This window comes from Thamnophis elegans, chromosome 5 (genome assembly GCF_009769535.1).
Source record: "Thamnophis elegans isolate rThaEle1 chromosome 5, rThaEle1.pri, whole genome shotgun sequence".
NCBI classification, from domain to species: domain Eukaryota; kingdom Metazoa; phylum Chordata; class Lepidosauria; order Squamata; family Colubridae; genus Thamnophis; species Thamnophis elegans.
The window spans coordinates 47113600-47125640 of record NC_045545.1 but is presented as its reverse complement, the minus strand read 5'-3'; the positions used below and the strand labels follow the sequence as shown (position 1 = coordinate 47125640).

The following is a 12041-nucleotide window of genomic DNA, read 5'->3' as shown; positions in this document are numbered from 1 at the left end:
TATGCAGGCTTCTTATAAAAACAGGCTTAGTGCCCTTTTGAAAGAACACTAGACTTATTTTTCAAAACAAGATTGCTGCTCACTGCTGCAGAGAAGGTTGACTTAGTCTGGGGAAGAGAGTTGGATTTTGCTAGTTGTGTCAACATTGGGTGCATTATGGATCTTCTACCAATAAGTATCTTGTATAGTTCTGTATGTTATTGTTTCCATCACTGGGACAAGGGGAATGAGTTCTATTTTGACTGCTTCTTCATTATTTTGTCTACTTCTGAAAGCCCTGTTGACAGCAATTTCATTAAAACCAATTATTGATTGTCTCCTCCTATTTCACTCTATGCCCCATTCCATCCAGAATGCTAGGCCCATATTTGGAAATAGCAGAACTGGCAAGAATATCAGAAAATAATAGCATTTTTTAAAAATGTACTCACAAGTTGTACTCTGCATAATACGCATTAAATAGATAACCATGTGTTGTTTTGTATAAAGACTTTTTAAAAAATGACTAGTCCATTTTTACTTATATTTGAATATTATAGCTTCATAGTTTGCTTTAGTGCTGCTGATCTATTGTTTTTCTTTTAAATTTATATGATTAGTTTAGACGTGCAATTATTTAGTATTCATTGTTCCCTCAAAGAATATAAAAAGGACAGGTGCATAACATTACTGGAAAGCACAACCTAAGCAAATGTTAAAAGTAACTGTACCAATTGTTTATGGAAAAAATCTACTGCCTTGAAATGTTTTTTAAAAAAGGCATCTCTGTAGATTTTACTCCACTAGCTCGCCCTAAAATGTAGAAGCTAGATTGTGTCAACACAATATAACATGTTTTGCATTTTAAATCTTGCATCAAGCAAGTTTCATGAGATGACCTCTTCCAATTATGTTTTATGATTAATTAATGAACATATTATAAATATTTCCCCAATCATCTGAGATTTTATTAAATATTGTCCATACCATAATATAGATTGTATTCAACGTTCTGTTTGGCTTTTGTGTGACACAGATTGTTCTCAGCAAGCAACTTTTTTGTATAAATATTAAATATTAAAACATTACAATGATAAAAGATTGTTATAGGATGCCAATTCTGGCAGAAAGCATATTCTCCTCCCGTGTCATCTATTTTCAAATGTAAATCTCTGTCATCAAAGTTCCATTTGAAAAAATGCACCGCAGGGTGAAAATACCATTTCTTCCTTTGGGAAGTTGAGATCCAATGGGAGCAGTTTAAAAGAAATGTAAACAGAACACCTGATTATGGGTAGCAATTGTTTCACTAGATTGGCCCCCAAAAGTTTCTAATTTAAAAGCGACTGTTAAAGACTGGATTTTCAGGATGCTAAATTTTATGTAAAAACTAATGGGTAGTTTGCATTAACCGCAACAACAATAAACTGGGTATTGACAAAATGTCCATCTGTCAATTGCAAAAAGCCACACTGCTTGTATCCACAAATACTGTATACTATGCTGATTTATTACAACAAAAGTTCTTGGGAAGAACTTGATGTGTATGAAAGCCAATACCAACTAAAGAACTGGCAGTTGTGATTTCATGTTTCATGTGTATATGATAATAATGAGCACTTTATCTGTGTTGTGATCCCCCAGTTCTTGCTTGCGGATAAATGGCAATATTCTATATTGCCATATAACATAGACTTAACAATTGTTGATTTAAAAAAGACAAAACAGTCTGATAATGGAGGTGGCAGTACCTGAAGATAGCAGAAGAGAAGAGAAAGAACTGGAGAAAATTACAAAATATGAAGACCTTCAATTAGATGACTGGCAAAATAAAACAAAGATAGTACCAATAGTAGTAGCCACCTTGGATCCAATACCAAAAGAATTGAAACACCATCTGAACATTAGCATTGTCAAAATTACTTTGGACCAATTGCAAAAAGTAGCTTTAGCTCAACCAGCTTACATCCTGTGACAATATCATTAATATCATCAAACAATAACACCTGCCTATTCCAGGTAAGGACTTGATAGATGGATAAAAATATCCAATCCAGTGTAAACATCTGGCTGACTATGCAACCAATTGGAATACCATCAAGCGATATCTCCCTATCCCAGGTCCTTGGGAAGGACTTAATAGGTGGATTTTAAAAATGCCAAATCCAATCTGAACATCTGGCTCACTATGCAACCAAGTATCATCATAATAACAATTGAAGAAACATTGGAACATCTAATTAGCGGCTGCAAGAAGATCACAGAGCCTGACTATAAAGAATGGCATGAGAAAGAAGTAACAATGGTGCACTGGAATATCTGCAAGAAATACCATCTGCTTTCAAGCAAAAACTGTTGACATTATAAAACAGACCAAATACTAGAAATTGAATAAATTGAAATGCTCTGAAACTTTAGAATTCAACCAGATCAACACCTGCCACACAACACCTCAGACTGAACAATTGTTGATGAGAAGGACAAAAAAGTTTAAATATTGGATGTAGTAGTATCCACTACTAAGTAGCAACAGCAGAATAGAATAGTAGAGAAAAACTGGAAAAAAAATCACAAAATAAAAATATCTGCAAATAGGAGTAGAATGACTGCGGCAGCCAAAAGTCGCAGTTTGAATACAATCCCAAAACATCTGGATCATCACTTGAAGACAATCAGCATTGACAAAATCATCGTCACTCAATTGCAAAAGACAATTTTACTTGGAACTGCTTACATCCTGTGATGACACCTTTAACATCATCAACCAACAATATCTGCCTATTCCAGATCCTTGGGAAGGACTCAATAGGTGAATAAAAATGCCAAATCCAGTTTCTGGTTGACTATATGACCAACCATAATTTATTAAGCCTGTATACCACTCGACTGTCAACTATTCACAATAATAAAACATTAGAATAAGATCACTAAAACATAAAAGACAAAGATAAAAATGACAAACACAATGAAGTGAGAGGTAGTACCTTCCTGACCAAAGGCCTGGAAAAAGAGTCAGTTCTTTACAACTCTTTTAAACAATAGTAGGATAGGAGCCATCTGGATCTTGGAAGGAACCTCATTCAGGGGGCAGGAACTGCTACAAAGAAAACATACTTCCAGGGTTCCAATAGATGACATTGTTTAATTGAAGGACTCTGGAGCACATCAAGATTGCAGGATTGAATCGGCTAGACTGCTGTTATGGGAAACAGGTGGTCCCTCAAGTATCCAGGCCCTATGCCATATATACCATATATGGCTATTTATTTATTTATTTATTGCTAAACTCGGTGACAGAATCTGCATAGACTCGTGTTTGAAAATAACAGATTTTGAGATAAAATGATCAAGGGACCAAGCTGTTGTGCCTTCTTTAAAAGTAATTATTTTAGAGTGGATCTACCTAGTCTTCAAACCACCTGAAAGCAGTACAATAGCAGGGGATGAAAACAAATCAAGGAGGGAACCAACTTAAAACTAAAGAGAAATTTCCTGACCATTAGAACAATTAATCAGTGGAACAACTTTCCTCCAGAAATTGTGGATGCTCCAACACTAGACAAATTGAACAACCATTTGTCTGAAATGGAACAGGGTCTCCTGCTTGAGCAGGATGTTGGATTAGAAGCCCCTTCCCATTCTGATATTCTGTTATAATTCTGCACTAGAGCTATAGAACATCATATGGTAGAAAATGCAAACTTACAAGTCCTGGAATCCATCAAAGGAAGTAGCTGAAGTGAAGACATCAAGTAATCCAATAACCTGCAGCAGAGGTAGACTCAGAATGTTAGCTTACACAGAGTACAAGAACATATCTATCTAGCACAGAGGTGGGTTTCAAATCCTGATGCTACCAGTTTGTTTGTCCGTGTGACGCTTCTGCACATGCGCAGAATCATCCAGGCAGATGGGTGGAGCCTCCCGCCGCTGCCACTACCTGTTCGGCTGATCCAGACCAAACCGGGAGCAACCCATCTCTGACCTAACATGATAAAAACATTCTGCTTTCCTCACCAGAGACCAAGCCATGTTAATTGGCAACTTGAGGCCTTTCCGAGCAATGGGCTGGGAGAGGGGAAGTCTTATTTTTGTGATGTTCTCATAGGAAACGCCAAGACCAGGGAATAAATCCAGGGATAGTTGTACAGAGTGTATATTTCAAATTCTGGATGCATCAATATTTTATAAATTAATTAGAGCCTGCTGAACCACAACTGACACTTTACTGTAGCTGAGAAAATAGGAATTGTAGAAAACTGCCAGCATATCTGTTTGCATAGGTTTCCTTCTTATTAGAACTCAACATGGATTCCCATTCCCAAAAGACTACTGAATTTAGAAAAGAAAGACATTTCCATTAACAGAGTGCCATGCAAAATGATGCTGCACTCTTCCTATCTAATTTATGTAGAGAATAGGAGATTCCAATATACTAGACTGATGTCAAGAAAATGCCATGTAATAGGGATGTGTCATGTCTCTCGCTGGAATCATGTGCACTGGACTTGCTTACATAAAATAAATTAGAGTGTGAGACACAGGAAAGAAGGTGCCAGGAGTGGAATTTCTTAGATGTCATTTGCAGCCACTTATGGTTACGTTACACTTGCCCTACAGTAAGTTAGCAATTGATAAAACTTTTGTTGTGCTAGCTGGTACAGAGCTTAGTTAAATAAATAAATAAAAACTGTAGATTAATGAATGCATAGCATGAAAGAACCAGATTTCTACCCAAACCACAAATCAGACAGTAGCTTTAAACCTGAAGTACAGAAATTCGGTACCTGTATCAGGCAGTAACTGCCATGCCTAGCTTGTAAACAGTACTGTAAGTCCAATATTGCCAGAAAATTGGGATGGAGGGATGAAGGAAAATGGTTTAAAAAGTAATTATCACTATCAGCAGAGTGTGACGAAGGCTTGTTTTTACATTCAGGGGCTGCTTGGGAGTATTTGATTTATTCATAGCATATTGTAGATAATTACATTTTGCCAAGTATAATTTATCCAACCAATTACGTGGTTCTTAAATCTTTCCGCAAAAACTGAAATATGATTATCAGTAGGCAGACCAGGGCATTCAGCTATGTTAAAATCATGACAAGTTATCCTTGTTATTGAAAATGAGTATTATAAACTTATGCCTCTTTTCATCCAGTGGACAGAATGTTTATCGCATCAAATTTTAGCCTCAGACGTACTGGGCCTACAATTTGCAGAATTCCAAAGCATCCAACATATCTCAAACTCAATCAGTTTGAAAAAGGAAATATTAGATCTTGTCTTTCTGGTTGTCTTCCATCTTTGCGAGTACCGTTAACTGATGGTCCAAACTTAGTATAGCACTGATTTATAACTTTTGAGTCAATGTAGCAACTTGAATGAATGAGATCTATCTATCTCAGGGATGAATTGGTCATTTCATAGAAGCTGTTACTGCAAGCTGTTACTCTTCTGGGCATGAATATTTTTATATTTATTTGAATTTTTGTCTCGGGTGGAGATAGAAATTATGACTTTTCTTTCTTTTCCCCTTGTCTTTCCCTCACTTTTCTCTTTCCAATTCAGTTGTTATTTGTGTAAAACACCGAGAACTCTTTTGGTTACAAGCAAACATACACAGAGAAGTAGCTACTCACATTTTCATGCTGCATGTGTTTTAGCAGTGTGAGTTCCCGATAGGCTCGTTTGGCAAAAATCTCAGACTGGAATGGGCGACAGAGCTTCTTGATAGCTACTTTGTCTCCTGTTTTCTTATCAATTGCAGAACTATAACAAATCGGAGAAAAATATTCAGAAGGAAATTACATGGACGCATTATACTGATCTGTGAAATCCTAACCATATTTATAGTAAGATGAAGTTTATGGTCTAGGAAGCATAACTAGGACTGTAGCTTTAGCTGTACTGCTGCAGTATTTGGATGAAAATTCAATGAATTTCTGCATATATCAATATGCATAAGGACACTGCCAAATAAACTTAAGGCTTGTTCATAACACATAGTGGTAAATGTGTTTGCCACTGCATTTTTACATGATGACAAACCAATGACTGCAGACACTTCCTGATTTATTTGACCATTCTGTTCTGGAAAACTACATAATCTAGTTTTTTTTTTTTTTTTTGTAGATCTGGAATTTATCTACAAGCACTACTAATTTGCATTACACATTAAAAATGCACTTTTATGCATTGTAGATATGGCTTATAGAAACATTTGTATAAAGTTGAGTGCATAAATTGGATGTTGTGTTAACTGGGGAGCATATCTACATATACACTTTTATTTCTGGATGTATACAGTGTATCTATAAAAACTACTTTCTACATATATGTTATAAACTAGGAACATGTTATAAACTAGGAACTACTAGTTCTTATCAACTGATGCCTTCTAGAAATTTTTGAACTACTCTAAATCTTTAGAGTTTATCAGTTCATTGCAATCTGGAGAATATCAGGTTTGGGAACCACTCCCTTCCCAAATAATGGGTCACAAATTCAATACCAAAAATTGTAACTTTCAAAAACTCTTCCACCTCTCAGGGTAACTTTGTAACATCACCAATCAAAAAGTTCAAGGGGAGATTTTAAACTGTTAAGCTATAATTTCTGAGCACCTAGTATTAATATTCACTTTTAAGTTTAAATATATAACTCTGTATAACTGGGAAGAATGGGAAGAGGAGGATGAAAGTGGCATATGGACAGCAGTATTGAAAGTTAGTTTCCAGATTAGAGATCCTGGCTTGCGTAGAATAGTATGAGAAGTAAAACTGAGCTTTGATTGTACACCCATGTTACACCTATCCTCCACGAGTTGCACTGGCTTCCTATTGGTCTCCGGACCCGCTTCAAGGTGCTAGTCGTTACTTTTAAAGCCCTACATGGTCTTGGACCTGGCTACCTGAGAGACCGCCTTCTGCCATTTATCTCCCAACGACCAATAAGATCACACAGGTTGGGCCTCCTCCGGGTGCCATTGACCGGACAATGCCGGTTGGCGGCTCCCCAAGGGAGGGCCTTCTCTGTAGCTGCACCGGCCTTGTGGAACGAGCTACCTGCTGAGATCCAGACCCTCACCACTCTCCCGGCCTTCCGTAAAGCAACCAAGACCTGGCTGTTCCGGCAGGCCTAGGGCTGTTGATTATTCCAGCCCCATTTGATGAAATGGAGGTTATGTTGATTTTAATTCTGTAATTTTAAATGTTTTAAATGTTTTTATTTGTTGTGAGTCCCTAGGGAATGGACGGCATACAAATTCCATTAAAGTTTAAAGTTTGTGACATTCTGGCCAAAATGTGCCTCAGTTGACTATCAATATCCTTACCATTAGAAAGAAATGTTAATGAAGGCGAATGAGGTAGGAATGAGTTACTGAAGAAGAGACCGTAAAGCAAGAAGAGATAGGGGTAGGGTTAAGAATGAATAGGTGATGAATTAACATAAATTGAGTACAAAATGATCTGTTTGAATCATATATGTTCAAACAGTTTTGTCAAATGAGGAATGAATGCATATGGGAAAATAATTCTAAATCAAGGAAGAGTATGTGAGCAATGTTGTAATTAGATCAGTGTTTCTCAACCTTGGCAACTTGAAGATTCTGGGAGTTGAAGTCCGGACATCTTCAAGTTGCCAAGGTTGAGAAACACTGAATTAGATGAAGTTGATGAGATCCTAAAAGAGAGCGACAGAGATGAGAATCTTAAGAGAACAAAAGACAATGTATGGATATGTATGGATGTGGTGGAAAAAAGAATTTAAAGACAGTGTTTAAAGACCAGAAATGTGTGGAGATCTTTAATGTATTACGATGATCTCAATTACATTTAGATTTCTTTCTTTTTTAATTACCTGCCTTTCTTTTTTTGTTTTTTTAACTCACTGTTCTCACTCCTTGACTGAATTTTCTTACCTATAATTTTTATAACATTTCTTAGCTAAAAGAGGAACAGCAGGAAGGGTAGTTATGTATCTTTGGAATACAGGACTTGGGTTGTTTTTAATAGTTAAATAATAATGATTACTATTTATTATTATTAAATTATAAATTTATTTCATTTAAAAATGGCCTGCACTCTGGATTTAATTATGTTTTAATTAATATTCTTTATCCTTATTGCTATTATTGTTGATAGGTTTTTGACATTATTCACTGGAAAGGAAATGCATATTTTACATGTCATAAACTTTTTTTAAATGCAATGAGTGAAGCACCTATTTCATTTTTCAGAAGAAGCAGGGGGAAAAAATCAATCCATTAGTTTTATATTTGCTGTAATACTGTACAACAACAATGTATATATAAATATAAAACTTCTAGTATAAAATAATAAATAACAACTAAAATCTATAATAAAATCCAGTGTCAATCATAAATGGTCTGACTATATGGTATTTACAATCCCTAAACTGTGTGGTCTTTTGTAGGTTCAATGCTAAAAGGGAAGTGACTAAGCAATGCAAAGGGTTTGCCACAATTTTTATATAACATCACTATGGTGGGGAAGAAATGTGCTTGCGACGAATCTCCAGTGCTGCTGCACAGAATCAGGCCAATTGTGCTGTAGTTATGGACTGTTCATCCTTAAGCAGCCACTGGAGATAGGCAATGGTAGAATGGCCAGGATACCTAGCAGTTATTGGCAGAATATGTTTTTTCCTAATCTCCGTATAGAAGGAACATCTAAGGAGCATGTGACCCACAGTCACCAGCTCTCCTGAGCCACAGGGACAGAGTTTTTCCGTGAATGGTATCCTTGTATACTTGCCACACAGAACGGCCAATGGAAGTGCATGGCACCATGGGAGTGCAAATGCTTTCTGCTGGTTTGCTGACTCCAACTAACTAAGATAGCTGGCAGGAGCAACAACACATCTAATGGCTATGGAGCCAGAAACAGTGGAGCTTTCCCTAATACAGTAATACAGTATCTGCTGGCAGTACTGAAGAAGCTAGCCACTCAATGAACCTGTCAAGTTTCATTCATTGCTTCTCATGCAACATTGGATGTATGTGGGACTGACAGACAGCTTCCTTACTCCTGAGAAAAGCAATAGAGTCTTACCCCAAAGGAATTCCCTCCAATATTCTTATATTTGAATTTAATGTTTGGCAGTGTTACCTGGCATTTGTTCATTTGATTCTGAGGAATGTATGTATGTATGTATGTATGTATGTATGTATGTATGTATATATGTATGTATGTATGTATATATGTATGTATATATCTCCAGGAATTTGAACAAAGTTAAAGATACAAAAAAAAATAATTGTTCTTTTTATTCCCTTGATTGTAAACACAAAGGAATGGCTATAAACAAGCATTTAAATGCCTTAAATCTGTCTAGGATCCGCCTGTAGCTACAAAATATTACATTTGACATTAGTCAGAATAAGTCAATACACAATTAACATTTCAAATTAGGCTGTCATGTGAAAATTTCTGCAAAAATCATGGATGTAAATTTTAACTTTGGATACATCTCGCGCAGAAGCCAGCATAATATAGAGAAACAAAATCACCCCACCCCACAAATGTATTCTATGTGACAAAAGCATTGACTCATTGGCTCTGGCTGTTACAGCATGTCTGCTTCAGGCATTTCAGCCCAAGAACCTGTGCACTGTAAAAGTTTTTGTACTTTAACCGAAGCACCGAAGGTAGTTCAGAAAGAATAGTTTAATGTAAACAAGACTTGTCTGATAACAGTAGCAACTGGGACTGTTGGACTCAGTGTTGGGAAGTACAAAAGAAGAGACCCTTCCTTCCTCTATATCATCTTCTTATTTCATCTCAACACTCGTTCCAGGCCCTAACAGTTTGGCCATCCTGGAGGAAAATTGTGGAAGTTATCCCAACATATTCCCAGCTGGAAAAGTGTTTTGTACACAACAATACTGTATAGCATAATCATACTGCAAATCTTTGGCAGATTAATATCATTTTTCTCTGGCTAGAAATGTTTTGTGAAAACAAGGCATAATTCCATGCATTGCTATAGTCATTTTCTATACGTCAAATATCTAATCCAAGTCCAACTAATTTGAAAAACTGTAGTGTGGAAACTGGAAGGTTTAAGCAGATCTCCATTACTAAGAAAAATTGGAACTATGTGTATTTGATTATCATGAACTGTTAATGTGCCTTATTAATTTGTCATGCCAGTAATATCTGAATTGTTTTCCTTCTAACTGCAAGCAAACAAACAGCACATCATGGTATTTGTGCTTCACCCTGTTTAAAGATCAACATATCAAATAAATATTGTATTTTTGTATTATTTTAAATTATTATTGTAAAATAAGAGACTTTGCAGAAAAAGGACCATTGGAAACTCAGGTTTCCAAACATAGATAACTTTCAATATCTGATCAACTGACACTTAGAATGACGTTGAAAACGGTGGCCGGAAGGAAACCAAATCTCTTTTCCAGAATGCAAATGTATATTCACCAGAGTTAAATAAAGTGATTCCATGTGATTTCTCCTCAAAATCTAGGATCCCAGGATCCTGTATATTCATCCCCATTTCCCGCTTTGCCAAAGCCCCGAGATCCAGAAAGCCACTCACCAGACAGAGCCATAAGCCCCAGATCCTACAGGGATGATAGCAGTATATCGTCTAGGAAGTTCCCAAATTATCTTGTTTACTTCTTGCCTGAAGAAGCCTTTTCGCCTGGTACAGCTCATCTCCTCTGTGCCTGGAGTAGAAATCTCCAGTACCCAAGTTGTAAAGAAACTCAAGGCCAATCCAGATTTTTTACCACCTGCAGGCAGAGAGACAACTTCTCTTAGGAAAGTAAACCGTAGATTTCCTTCTCAACTGTGTTGTGAACAATGAGTGTTTACGAGGTGACTTATAGCCCGCCTTCTGCCCACACATCAGCTCAGGAGGAAGGAGTCATGTTGCAAATTAGACACTCCCCTTGCAGGTACTTTCAAAGGACTCACCTTTTCTATGTGAAAGGTAGCCTTTATAGTAATAGAAATAGCAGCCATGCCTGCCTGATACAGATTTACTGCTACTACCAATACTTTTTGAAGTCTTAATAAACTTGCAATGTAAATGAGTAAAGACATACTTTAACTTACTTTTACTCCTTGCATATTTAAAAAAATATCCTTTAATAATTTTATTAAACTGATCAAAGTATAAAATACAGATAATGCAACTTAACCAGTCTTCATTCATCTGATTAACATTTCATTTGTTGATCTTACTTCCTCCTTCGGTAAGAAAGAACATCGAAAACAACTTAGAGCAGTTTACTGCGTTGCAGCAACAGATAATACATGTTGCTGGGAGAATGTTGTAAGTTTAAAGGCAAAAAATAGTTTTCTGCAGCAAAAATTCTGATATATGAAATTAATAAGTTTATTTGGGATACAGTTGATTGACTAGGCAATACTTCTAGTTTAAGAAAAATGTATTCTGTTGTAAGAGGTGGACAGCTATGATCTAAAGGGCAAGAGCTAATCAGCTGACTGGGTATTACTTTCCTGCCTGTCATCCATTGCTGGTAGTTTTGTGTTGCCAGTCATGTACGTTTCCTTGATCACATAATCACATGCCGATTGCGAGAGCTTGCAATTAGGTGGATAAATTAATGAAGCCTCTCATTATGAGAGGGTTGGTCATACTGAAAAATGTGTGTCTGCAGTTAATAGGTTCCTGCAGAGAATGACAATCACAGACCATTTTGTCATGCTCGTGGACTGTACTATACTTGTTCTTAAACAGAGGACACCTAGTGTTTATAAAAGGCACACCTTATACTAACATTAGCATTTGTGTAGGCCAGATTTTTTAGAAGACTCTCATGAGTGGAAAGTTTTTTTAAATAGTTATGTAATATCTGAATATTTAAGTTGTATCCCAAAGGCCAAATAAAGTGAATTTATTATTTATTCTTGGGCTGTATTTTGGATAATTTCTGCTTTGCAATTGAGTGAAAAGATCTTTTTTTTAAAAAGTCCACTTTATATGCAACAAGTGCATTTAAAGCCAATTTTAAATATAAATTAAATGTTTTATATCAGCAGATGGCA

At 36.3% G+C, this 12041-nt stretch overlaps 1 protein-coding gene across 1 annotated transcript in view; it reads right to left on the bottom strand.

Annotated features, from left to right (window-relative positions):
* The window catches only part of MAPK13 (mitogen-activated protein kinase 13), a 30840-nt gene extending 19796 nt beyond the window's left edge, over positions 1-11044 (bottom strand). The window contains exons 1-3 of the mRNA XM_032217907.1: positions 10564-11044; positions 5622-5751; positions 3686-3744 (exon numbers count right to left, since the gene is read on the bottom strand). Coding sequence (XP_032073798.1) covers positions 3686-3744; positions 5622-5751; positions 10564-10682 — 308 coding nt within the window. The 5' untranslated portion in view covers positions 10683-11044. The remainder of the gene's footprint in view (positions 1-3685; positions 3745-5621; positions 5752-10563) is intronic.
* Between the last annotated feature and the right edge of the window lie 997 nt (positions 11045-12041).